General features: G+C 42.9%; 2 protein-coding genes across 8 annotated transcripts in view; one reads left to right on the plus strand and one right to left on the minus strand.

The window, feature by feature from the left end:
- Positions 1-2924: 2924 nt before the first annotated feature.
- On the minus strand, positions 2925-3721 carry LOC100393117 (histone H3.3A-like). Its single transcript, XM_078352334.1, has 2 exons — positions 3335-3721; positions 2925-3180 (listed from the first exon to the last, which is right to left on the minus strand). Exons 1-2 carry the CDS (start codon positions 3487-3489, stop codon positions 2925-2927), a joined length of 411 nt encoding a protein of 136 aa, XP_078208460.1. The 5' UTR covers positions 3490-3721.
- A 3169-nt stretch (positions 3722-6890) lies between these two features.
- Positions 6891-13112, plus strand: part of TMPRSS7 (transmembrane serine protease 7) — a 35390-nt gene continuing 29168 nt past the window's right edge. For 2 of the 7 annotated variants that reach the window (XM_035274456.3, XM_035274459.3), the window contains exons 1-2: positions 9906-10027; positions 12953-13083. In XM_035274456.3, the coding sequence (XP_035130347.2) occupies positions 10018-10027; positions 12953-13083 (141 nt within the window). In that variant the 5' untranslated portion in view covers positions 9906-10017. Of the gene's footprint in view, positions 7020-8963; positions 9193-9905; positions 10028-10333; positions 10551-12952; positions 13084-13112 lie in introns of those variants that run through there. The other 5 variants (XM_035274457.3, XM_035274461.3, XM_035274462.3 and 2 more) reach the window with 4 other exon arrangements.

Consider the following 13112-nt stretch of genomic DNA (forward strand, 5'->3'; position numbering starts at 1 on the left):
TTCTAAATATTTCTATAAAATATAAGAAAGCCACAAACAGTGTTGTTTGCCATAAATACATATGCCAAAAAGTAAAACTCAACCCAACTGAATTTACACATGCTTCTCCCTTCCCCAACAACGTTATATGCTTTTCTATATAATTTATAAATATTTTAATTAAATTCAGCTCTAATTCATCTTTGCAGATTACAGGAAACTGATGCATTATCTTTAGAAATAGCTTCTGCATACTTCTGCTCCAACCCCACCCCCATTTGCCACCAAATTTGTTGCTAAAGTGAACAGTGATGCAAGGTGCTGTCTGAGGGACCCCGAAACCCCCTGTAATCTCAATTTCCTAAGTATCCAAGGATTTCAACTTTCTGCCAGCATAAACAAAAAGACTCAAATGGCCAAAAGTCATACAGTTATTAGGAGGCAAAAATCCATATTACGAAAATTATTTAAGTAAAATTTTATGCCTTTCCCTGAAGCTACACGCACTCTTCAGACAAGCATCACATTAGATTGTGCGTGTGCAACCACAGCAGTTCAGATTTGCTCTAGAACATATGCTTGCATTACAAATAAATAGCTTTCTAAATATTTTATAGTTTAACTGGTTTTTCAATAGCTTTGCTAAAGGCAAACATTTTTTGGTCTTTAAGAAACTGGTACATATAAATGAATGGCTACATGGTCATTTAAATCTTAAGGAAAAGTAAAGATGAAGTTTGCTGTTTTGTTTTTTCTATAAAATGCAATGCCTACATATGCTTAACCACTGTTCTATACAGAAATAATGGAATGGTATGGACAGATGCAATCTCTTTTAAGTATGCAGTTATAGGATATTCTAAATAGGATAAGCTGACATTGACAATCATTTAAAGGAAGAAGACCAAAGTAAAAAAATTGCTGCAGGATAGAAATATCTACTGTTAAAAAGAAAAAAGTGCTCCCTAACAGAAAAATGAGACCTACACATCCAAAAACCCTTATCTGCTGTCTTAAAATCCAAACACCAAAAAACCATGATAGGCAGCATGTGTCTAGTCCACAAATTGAGGCAATGCCATACAAAAATGAAGATGGTGGCCGGGCGTGGTGGCTCATGCCTGTAATCGCAGCACTTTGGGAGGCCGAGGCGAGCGAATCACGAGGTCAGGAGTTCGAGACCAGCCTGACTAACATGGTGAAACCCCGTCTCTACTAAAAATACGAAAATTAGCTGGGCGTGGTGGCGCACACCTGTAATCCGTTACTCAGGAGGCTGAGGCAGGAGAATTGCCTGAGCCAAGATTGTGCCACTGCACTCCAGCCTGGGCAACAGAGTGAGACTTCATCTCAAAAAAAAGATGGTACAATAATGTGACCTCATCGAGGAAATGACTAAAATAAGATTTCCCAAGTGTCCTCATGTTTATGACAATATATGAATGCACAAAATATCAAAAAGTACAAAATCTGGATTTTTCTTTTAGGATATAAAGTATCAAACTTCTGTTTAGTGCATTTAGTTTTATAAGCCCCATCTGTTCAGCAGCGAATCTATATGAGTACATATATGCTCATATTTTACCATTGGAATTATACTTCTGATCTCAAACTAGCGACTTGCCTTTTTACCCATGCTTGCACAAATTTCATTTCCATTATAAGACAAATACCTTTTAGCGATGCATTTGAATTGATATATTACATAGAAAAGAATACTGATTTTTAAATGAATCTCTTTTGTACTATGTCACGATGGGTTTAACAGTTGAAACATACAATGGCAACTACAGTGCTCTGTTTAAACTAATTCATAGCTGTAGAGAAATGTTTCACTTTTAAAATACAGCCAAGATGAGATTGCACAGTTATGATCAGTTATGTTTTCACTAGAAAACAGGGAATGAATAAATAAGATGATTTTTTTTCGTCAGTGGCCATTCACCATTTTGGTTTTAGGAACCTGAAAGAAATTGTCTTCTTTGCCTTTCAAATATTCTGGCAAATGAATGGTTTCTTAGTTTTCTCAATATCACCGTGGATTGCTGAAACAAGTGACTATAAAGAACCCAAGAAGTTCTTTTCTGATTAGTCATTTCCTTTATGAGGTAGCCAACGATAGCCACATGGAGGATTTCTCCATGGAAGTCCGAGTTCATTGCAGCCTCAGTTCTGTGCCCATGAGAGCCTACTACCTCACCTCCCAAAGAGTAGCTGGAATTTATGGTGTACCACCACACCCTGCTTTCTTTTTGTTTTTTTTTTTTTTTGTACAAACAGGATCTTGCTAGGTTTCCCATACTGGTCTCAAACGCCTGGCTTCAAGTGACCCTCCTGTCTGGGCCTTTCAAAGTGCTGGGATTACGGGTGTGGGCCACTGTGCCCAGCCAGAAGTCCTCTTTTTTTATATATATATATATATATAGTTTAATGTATTTTAACAGCAAACTTACAGAAACAGCACAGAAGACAGACAACATTAAAAACATGTACGTGCATGCAGGACAACTCAGAAAAGTATAGTGAATGGATGGAATCTACCGTATGGTAAAAATGCTACAAACACCATTGAGTTGCCGTCAATAAGAAATTTACTTGTTTTAAAAAAAAATCCAAATGCTGGCATTGTCCAGAAAAATTTAACAGGTTTATTTATAATTATCGCAAAGTTGAGCCGCTGAAACGTGTTCACTGAAACATTTTAACTTGCATTCATGCTTTACGTCTCCGCATTTATATTAAAAATTCACACACAAATGAAAATGGAAAAACTGCCAATACCTGATTTCTGTCCCCTATTTTTCCACTCGCAATCATATACTTAGATACCTTTTGACCCCATGGAAAAAAAATTACCTAAAGTTCAGAACTACCAATAACAGGAAGAAGAGAATTTTCTTTTTTTTTTTTTTTGAGAATAAAATGTTTCCCATCGTAGTGGATTCTTAAGCCCCCTCTCCACGTAGGCGGCGTGCTAGCTGGATGTCTTTTGGCATAATTGTTACACGTTTGGCATGGATAGCACAAAGGTTGGTGTCTTCAGAAAGGCCAACCCTATAGGCCTCACTGGCCTCCTGCAAAGCACCGGTAGCTGCGCTCTGGAAGCGCAGATCTGCTTTAAAGTCCTGAGCAATTTCTCGCAGCAGACGCTGGAAGGGAAGTTTGCGAATCAGAAGTTCAGTGGACGTCTTCTTTTTTCTTTTTTTTAATTGCATTTTAGGTTTTGAGGTACATGTGAAGATCATGCAAGATAGTTGCATAGGTACACACGTGGCTGTGAGAGTTGCTGCCTTCCTCCCCTTCACCCATATCTGGCATTTCTCCCCGTGCTGTCTCTCCCCAGCTGCCCCCTGCAATTTCACGGGGTGCCACAGTCCCGGGCCTGTAACGATGAGGTTTCTTTGCCCCTCCAGTAGAGGGCGCACTCTTGCGAGCGGCTTTTGTAGCCAGGTGCTTCCTGGGTGCTTCAGCACAGGTAGACTTGCGGGCAGTCTGCTTTGTACCAGCCATGGTATAGAGACGCCCTTACCCACTTCTCCTTCGGCTGGAGCTCGGCGAGCGAGAGGCGGCGCTGGCCTTGGAGAACCACGGCGGCGCGGCGGTGGCTGCGAACACGATTCCAGAAGTCCTCTTGAAAAGCATGCACGGTCAAGCCTGTAATCCCAGCACTTTGGGAGGCCGAGGCGGGTGGATCACGAGGTCAAGAGATCGAGACCATCCTGGTCAACATGGTGAAACCCCGTCTCTACTAAAAATACAAAAAATTAGCTGGGCATGGTGGCGTGTGCCTGTAATCCCAGCTACTCGGGAGGCTGAGGCAGGAGAATTGCCTGAACCCAGGAGGCGGAGGTTGCGGTGAGCCGAGATCGCACCATTGCACTCCAGCCTGGGTAACAAGAGCAAAACTCCATCTCAAAAAAAAAAAAAGAAAAACAAACAAACAAACAAACAAAGCATGCATGGTAGGCATCTCTGTGGTTTTTTTATTTTGTATTTTTGTTTATGGATTTCACCCTATGTTCACCACCATCTTATGGACATTACTGCTTCCCAACTGGCCCACCCATGAAAAATGCAGTGGCTACACCGGTTGGAAGGTTATGTACCATTTGTTCTGGGTAGTTAGCTATGAGGATGCCCAGCTACTTGGAGCAGTGGCCCAGGCTCTGCACCACTTGGCTCCTGCAGAAGTACAGCAGGTGCCTCTGCTGCCATGCATGGCATGGGCTGCAGTGTGACATCCATGCATCTGGAAGAGCTGCAGTCGAGGCAGTGCCTGGATCCCCTGGACTAATCTGGGGATGTGGGCATGAGCTCTGCCGACCGATGGGCTCACCAGGGACCAGGCGGTGCCAGCGACACCCTGCGGTGGGTCCTTCACACTGTCGACCCTGCAGAAGCTTCCCAGATACTCAGAGGCTGCTCCTCCTTAGAGTGGATCATTTCTTAACAATCTCTTCCCCTATATAGTAAATTTTTTTTCAGTAAGAATTATAAAATAAAACTAATAATAACACTGATGAGAAAAATTTTAGTCAACTTTGTATATATAATTATGCTAGCAAAAATAAAATTAGCAACATACATATTGCATACAGATTATTACATACAAAAATATTACACCTTGCAGTTCATACTTTGTGTAACCGTATTAAATTTTAGGTATAAATTAACTCAGTGGTCACGTAGAAGGACAAATGAAATAACTGAAGTTCTGTTTCTTGGTCTTTACATTGTGCTATTATTGCTTGCTTCAAATCCTCCCTTTAAATGCAGGAATATGTAATCCCACAGGCATTATACCAAATACATATATATTAAATGCAGGAATATGTAATCCCACAGGCATTATATCAAATATATGCATATATATTTTTTTTAGGGAGAAGTATTTTGTCACTGACATTACCCAGAACTGCCGGCATGGCGAGAGTGAAAAGCAGCCTTCGGTTGGTTTTATGGTTGCTTTTAAATTCTGCACACTTAAGCAGAGCCTCCTGTTATTTGCTGCTTCTTTTCAGCCTTGGAGGTGTGAAAGGGAAACAAGATTGTGGGACGCCAGTTAAAGGCTGTAGAGACAGATTTTCCTCAGCACTGTTGCAACAGGAGAAAGTGAATTCGATATAGAGCTGAGCTAGATTTCAAATACAGCAAAGAAAGCTGGGGATTAGTAGCCAATGCGCAGAGCGAGGGGGTCCATGGATGGAAATGACTAAGGGAAACATCAAGCGTAGGGGCATGCTTGCTAAACTGGACAGTCAGGGTTCTTGTTACAGGCAGCCAGGGACTTACACACCAAGGGTAGGGGATAAATAACTTGATTAGATGTCAGGGGTATTTCAAGGCCACTCTTGAATGAAAAAGAAAAAAGAGGCCGGGCACGGTGGCTCAAGCCTGTAATCCCAGCACTTTGGGAGGCCAAGGCAGGTGGATCACGAGGTCAAGAGATTGAGACCATCCTGGTCAACATGGTGAAATCCCGTCTCTACTCAAAATACAAAAAATTAGCTGGGCATGGTGGCACGTGCCCATAATCCCAGCTACTCAGGAGGCTGAGGCAGGAGAATTGCCTGAACCCAGGAGGCGGAGGTTGCGGTGAGCCGAGATCGCACCATTGCACTCCAGCCTGGGTAACAAGAGCAAAACTCCGTCTCAAAAAAAAGAAAAAAGAAAAAAACTCAAGGGTGATCAGATATCAAGGGTATGGGGATTCCTGCTAAACTGACCACATAGGCCACAGACAGGGCCCAAGGACAAGGTCTAGTTGAAAAGAGAGCTCAGAGGAACCTGAGCTCTCTTTGGTCATGGAAAGAGTCTTTGTCAGTGGCCATTGCTAAGTATATATTTTTTATTTATATTGGTGGAATATGAGTTAGTTCTAGAAATAAGTAGAGAAATAATACAGGAAAGATGAGCCATTAAAAGTAATATTATAAAGCCTAAACCACTATTAGCAATTTCATCAGTGTGAATAATAAATAACAAAACCGAGGAGGCAAATTTTACAACATGACTTAATCTCTTTTTTTTCTTTTTGTCGCTCTGTCTCATTTTCCCCAAGTTAGATCAAATTTCAGGTGTGAGGTAACTCCACCGATCTTACAGCACTTTCAGCAGGCGGTCCCTCGCTTGTCGTACGCCCAGCCCCTGAGCAATGCCGAAGGTTGTGTCTGGATCAGCAGAACGGTGGTTTCTCCTTTAGAGTGTGACAGATCAGCTTTCTGTTGATGCCCAGTGTCACAGGGTGACGAGGTTCCAGCAATCCCTGCCTTTTCCTTCCCGTCTGCTAAGAAAAATTCTGACCCTGCTTCTCAGGATTATCCTTTCCATGATGGGTCTAATTCAGACTGACATTAGGAAGAAAGGGGGAAATGGAAACCGGGGCTCCACAGCGGAGGGGACAGCGGAGGGGCTCCAGGTTTATTGAGGACTGACTGGGGGAAGTATGGGGAGACCAATGGAAAAAACGTCCCCTTGGATACAGGTTCTCAGTAAGCATGGCTGGGGAGTTGGGAGCAGGACTGAAGAGTGAGTCTTCTGGAGCAGGCAGGAGATGCCAAGCAAGAGACATCAGGTGTGAGGACTTCTCAGCCATAGTGCTGAGGGTTGTCAGTCAGACCTCTACGTATCCTTCAGGAGACCCAAGTAAAAATTATAATGACTTTTAAATGTTTCTGGATCATGGGATTGTGTTTCTTATAAGAAAACCTTGCCTTGAGGCTGGCTGTACTCTGAAGGGCCTGACTCCTAATAAAGTTACACGAAACCTTGAGTTTGGGGTGCAAAGCTGAGTGCTAGGTCCCTTTAACATTTACAATATAGCAATGAGGCGGCTTCAGTTTCTGAACTGAACCCGCTGGAGGTAAATTGATTCCACTCCTCTGAAAGCTGGCTTAATGCGGTGACGGTTCTCTCCATTCTTCTCCAGACAGCATATAAGGGGTGAAAACTGGCTTTGAGACACCCTGGGTGATCACACAAAACACCTAACTATGGACAAAGAAAACAGCGACGTTTCAGCCACACCTGCTGACCTGAAAGTAAGTACAGGGTGAGAAACTTTCTCTCTCACTTCAATGCCATTTATCAGTGACCTTGTTAGTAAAATGAGATTATATGACCTTATATAAATGAAGGAAACAATAATAAAATATTTTATCTTCTTATGTTACTTAATGGGTTTTACAAATGTGAGTTTAATATAAAGTGCTGTACTTGACAATTGATTTGTAGCTATTTTTCTAAAACTCGAGGGAAATCGTAGTGATCTCTACACAAATTCCACTTTAAAATTTAATCAGTGCTAACTGAGACTGCCTATAATGTGTTTCTGCACTTAAAGCTCCAACCTTGGCCTTGTTGGTTCACGTACTGACATTTCTACGTGTTTCTTTCTTTACTTCTTTTGGGTTGTGCTTGAAAGTAGCGTGACACCATCAACTCATTCTGCAATGGAAAGCTTCTCTCTTCAGACACTCCACCCTCATTCCTGCAGGACACCACATTAAATGATGTCTGGTCTAGTTCAGTTTCACCAGAAGGGATACAGGCGACATTTCACTCCAGGGGTTGACAAGGTGTTTGGCAAAAAGAATGAAGGAGCCATGAATAATTCAGAGTGTTCGTGGCCACATATTATTTCATTAATTGGCAGGATTAAAGACTGGAGGGCATGAATTTTGAAGAGAAAAGTGAGGGGAACGAAAAAGAGGAGAGAACTCGTAAGGACAGCGCGAAAGGGAGATGGTTTCTTTGGAACTGGCATTCCAGACTGTTGCCTTTAAGAGAATGTGTGGTTAAAAGCTATTTCATCTCCGGAGTTTAGTTACCCTGACATGTATAAATCTCTCCTTAAAAGAAGCTAAACTCTTGAATACATTATTAAAGAATTCACAGCATCAAATAGCAGAGGGTAGACAAGAAAATAAAAGAGGAGGAAGGGAAACAGTTAAATAATGTATATTTCACTGTGGCACATAACACTATGCACATGGATACACTTCAACCAACAGTTTTCTAATCGAGTGAGTCTTCTATTTCATTCTTTGATTTACTTTTAAATAATTCTTTCATTTATAATTGAGAAACTGAGTCACTAATTAGGTCAGTGGCTGGCAATGGTAAACAAACATTCAACTCCTAACCTACAACCCTAAGCAAATTATCATATCACTTTTACTTTCCTTCCTACCACAGTCATGAAGCTGTAACTAGGAAATCAATTCACTTCTGTGGGGGACTCACTTCTTATTTTCAATACAGCCCAGAAATAATAGATTGTGAGAGGAAAGCACTATAATACACATATGTGAAACACACATACACAAAAAGGAGTGTGGTGACGCGTGGTGGCTCACGCCTGTAATTCTAGCATTTTGGGAGGCCAAGGGGGTCAAGAGTTCAAGACCAGCCTGACCAACATGGCAAAACCCCGTCTTTACTACAAATACAGGATTGCCTGGCAGGTGCCTGTAATCCCAGGTACTTGGGAGGCTGAGGCAGGAGAATCGCTGGAATGCAGGAGGCAGAGGTTGCACTGAGCCGAGATCATGCCATTGCACTCCAGCCTGGGCAACAAGAGTGAAATTCTGTCTCAAAAAAAAAGAAAAAAAAAAAGACTGTGTACACACATGAATCTACCCACATAGAATCTTAACCTTAATCTCTCAGCCTTCAAGTCCTCTAGTCTACTTTACCCCATGAAATTTGGGCCTCTCCTCCACAGCGTCCCTTCAACAGAGTTGGAGAGTTGAGGAAAGAACCTGGAAACCATTTCACTGGGGCTCGTATATAATGTCTAGTTTATCTGGTCTTCATTTTGTGACTTGGTGCAAATCGACTTATACTTAATAATTGGATATACTCACATAAGTCAGAATGCTTAGTTGTAGTTAGGCTCTCAGCACCGACGCCTCCTGACTGGTTAGTTTCATTTAAGCTTTAGACTACTTCTACTTGGTAATGGATCTTTTTTTTTTTTAAAGATATCCAATATCTCAGTCCAAGTGGTCAGTGTCCAAAAGAAGCTGCCAGGAAGACGACCACCGTTGCCAGGAAGACGAACACTGCAAAAGCCCATTGGCAAATCCAAAGCCAAGAAACAATGCAAGAAGAAAGTTCCCTTTTGGAATGTACAAAATAAGATCATTCTCTTCACAGCATTTTTATTCATTCTAGCAGTCATAGCCTGGACACTTCTGTGGCTCTACATCAGTAAGTTAAAAATCTCTGTTTCTTTGGGGTTAGGGCTTACGGTGAGAATCTCGCCTTAGCAATGCCGGCCTAACACAGGTGTTTTTAATGGGATTTTCCTCTTTCCAACATAGATGCACCATTTCCAAAACTGGTGTTGATGGTTTTTTGTTATTTTGTTTTGAGACAGGGTCTTGCTGTGTCACTCAGGCTGGAATAGAGTGACACAATCACAGCTCTCTGCAACCTTGAACTCCTGGGCTCAAGCAATCCTGCTGCCTCAGCCTCCTGAGTAGCTGAGACCACAGGGACATACCACCACACCTGGGCTAATTTTTAAAATTTGTTGTAGAGACAGAGGTCTCACTACGATGCCCAGGCTGGTCTCAAACTCCTGTACTCAAGCGATCCTCCCACCTTGGCCTTCCAAAGTGCTAGGATTACATGTGTGAACCGCGGCACCCAGCCTGGTGCTGATGTTTTAGGGAGACATAAGCTAGAATTGTCTTTCTCATTTCTTTTTTTTACCAACACCATTCTTCCCATAGGAGAGAAAGAGGAGGAGACTGGGGATAGGATGGGAAGAGCTGAGAGTGACGCTCAGGAGATTTTGACTGGTTCAGAAATGTAATGCATTTGTAGCTTTAAAAAACTTAATGGAATGCTAAGCTGTCTCATTTCCTCATTCCACCCACCACTTGTTTCTAGGCAACCTTGAATTTCCAGCTCTCTGAGCTCCATTTTGCACATGCATCTTTCTCTCCTCTGTTATTACGTGTTTGTTGATCTGACTGATCCGTTTGGACGGGTGTCATCACTGAGCCCTTTCCTGTAGAGTTCTCACGTATGCGACACAGTAAGACTAGCCTTTGTTGACTCGTATTAGAGTTGCCATCCTATACATGTTAATATATCTGATACAAAGTACATGCACCCTGACACAATGTGAAATACGTAGTTACTCTGTGCCCCTGACTCGGGGCTTCTAGCGCTCTGTAACTTCCCGAGTGATAGGAAGGACAGGAGCATCTTTCGTTTTATATACATTTTGTTATAATAGGTGATCTCAGTCCCCAGTTCCTAACACAGAGCTTCTAAGAATGTCCTTTTATATGTTAGTGACTGGTGGCTGGAAGCTCCTAGGTAACCAGAGAAACCAACCACACGCTTAGAGAATTGTAACTTTCAGGAGGGACTGAAGATTGAGCTCAATCACAAATGGCCAATGATCTCAAATTGACCTCCATAAAAACGCTAAATGATGGGGTTCAAGGAGCTTCCAGGTTGGTGACCATATCCAGTTGCTGGGAGGGTGGCATGCTCCACCTCCACAGGGACAGAAGCTCCTGCTCTAGAGACCCTTCTGGACCTCACCCCAGGTACTTCTTCATCTGGCTGATCATTTGTATCCTTTATAATAAAGTAGTAACAGTAAGTAAAGTGTTTCTCTGAGTTCTGAGAGTCTAGAGTAAATCATGAAACCTGAGGGCTATATGACACCAGCCAATTTGGACAGCAGTGTGGGTAGCCTGGGGACCTGCCAGCACCTTCAGTGGAAAGCGGTCTCGTGGGAAGAAGCCTTTAACCTTTGGGATCTGACACAAACTCTTGGTAGCTGGTGTCAGAGTTGAATGGAGTCATGGGACATCCAGTTGGTGTCTGCAAATAACTGGAGAACTGCTTGGTGTGGGAACCCCCAGTCCCTGCTACATTTGGTGACAGAAGTGTTATGAGTAGAGAAACAGTCTTCCTAGATGTACTTTCAGAGAAATGAAAACCTGATTGGAAGGGAAGATTCGTAGGCAAAGAATGAATGAATATTGTCTTGGATAGTTCAGGTCACTTATATGCGTACAAATTGATAACCTGTGATTTTCTTGGCATAATGTAGGGAATCAGACACACCACAATGCATCTCCTACCTTCAGAAAGCTCATGGATTTTCTTTATTTCATTTGTTTATTTATTTTTGAGACAGAGTCCGGCTCTGTCACCAGGCTGCAGTGCAGTGGTGTGATCTCGGCTCACTGTAACCTCTGCCTCCTGGGTTCAAACGATTCTCTTGCCTCAGTCTTCACAGTAGCTGGGACTAAAGGTGCGTGCCACCATGCCCAGCTAATTTTTGTATGTTTAGTATAGACGGGGTTTCACCGTGTTGGCCAGAATGGTCTCAATCTCTTGACTTCATAGTCTGCCTGCCTCGGCCTCCCAAAATGCTGGGATTATAGGTGTGAGCCACCGCACCCAGCCCACAGATGCATTTTCTACTTTCAGAAAGTTGACAGTTCCATGCTGGAGAGAGGTGTGAATTGAATTTTTTGCTTAAACTATTGTCCTGTGATCACATCAGAGAGACATCCAAATTGCCCAGGGAAGGCATCCAGAGAAGGCTTCATGAACTGGTGCCTGAACATTCATTTGACACATCTTGAGACTGCCCATTATGTGTTGGATCCTGTGGTAGGCACGGGAGCAGAGTGGTGAGCAAGATGCAGTCTCTGTCCTTGAGGACAGAGGGGGAAGTCAAGTCAATGGGCCCTTTAGACAAACACACACGACCCCAACTCAGAACAAAGCAGCTTGTTTGCCGTCATTTCTCTCTGTTCCCCAGAGAAACAGTTGCACTGTTCTAACATTTTTATACAAAGTTTTAGAATATCCTCCTGCAGATGTAATTTGTTGCCTGTATAAAAATCAGAGAAAGCCACTTATGGGAACAGATCAGTACAAGCAACGGGAGACTGGTATGGACAAGTAAGAGTTTTTCAGTAGAAAACTGATAGTTTTGATACATGAATTTTTCCATAGAAAACGGGTTAGTTTTGATCCTGAAAGGCACAGAGGGTGGCCTTGAGAAAGGGGGTAGACAGATAAACAGGGAGCCCACGGAGCAGTCTACAGGCTGAGCTGAAGAGTTAGGTAAACGGAGTCTGATTTACTGCGAAATTGATCTTCCTTGCATGGCCGTTGCTCTGACTCTAGCACGTGTACTGATATGAGACGGATGTGTGAGCTTCTGGAACGAAATACAAAGCACTTCCCTGGGAAAAAAACAGACAAACGAAACTCTTGTTGTAGATGGTAGGCCAGAGGCAGGGTGCCCAGTCCAAGTTCACGTTACCTGAAAAACAAACCGAGGACAGGAGTTCAAGTCCCTGGACCTTACCCTGAGCTGCCTGCTCCCCTCCCCAGCCTCCCTGCACTTCCTGGGGCTAAAGTGACCTAGGATGGATCTTACAAGGGAAGCTGTTTCCTATCACTCACAGATGTTGCAACTTTTTAATCTAGCCATCATTTATCTAGCATTTCCATGTGCTGGGCCTTGTGCTGAGTGGGAATCTCTCTCTCTCTCTCTCTCTCTCTCTCTCTCTCTCTCTCTCTCTCTCTCAGCCAGGCACTGCCTACAAGAGAGACTGAGGAATCCACATAAATTACTGTTTTTTTCCTTCAGAGAGCCCATACAGGAGACAGGGAGAAATTATGATAAAGTGGGGTATATATGGGCCACAATAAAGTAACACACGAGGGCCATGAGATCCTTTTAATCTTGCTCGTAAGTAGTTGCCAGAGCAGACTGAAGAAATATTCTGAGATATGTTTATTTGCTGCTGATGAAATGGATGTTGTTTACTACATTTAAAACTGACGGGCTCTAAACTAGTTAGATGTGTAGCTGCCTAAAATAACTATTTTGGGAGCCTCACAGGGACACAGCTCTGACAATTCCTTACTGCCACACAGTTGGGAAAGCCTCCCAGTCACGTTCTCTCCCGTTTTACAGGTAAGACAGAAAGCAAAGATGCTTTCTACTTCGCCGGGATGTTTCGCATCACCAACATTGAATTTCTGCCGGAATACCGACAAAAGCAGTCCAGGGAATTTCTTTCCGTGGCACGCACTGTGCAGCAAGTGGTGAGGTGATGGGGGCAGAAGGGGTTAGA

This window comes from Callithrix jacchus, chromosome 15 (assembly GCF_049354715.1).
Source record: "Callithrix jacchus isolate 240 chromosome 15, calJac240_pri, whole genome shotgun sequence".
Lineage (NCBI taxonomy): Eukaryota > Metazoa > Chordata > Mammalia > Primates > Cebidae > Callithrix > Callithrix jacchus.

Coding starts and splice junctions, on each gene's coding strand:
- LOC100393117 (XM_078352334.1), bottom strand. CDS start 3,489: ATGGCTGGTACAAAGCAGACTGCCCGCAAGTCTACCTGTGCTGAAGCA. Junction 3,181..3,334: donor ACTGTGGCACCCCGTGAAAT/TGCAGGGGGCAG, acceptor GCAATTAAAAAA/AAGAAAAAAGAAGACGTCCA.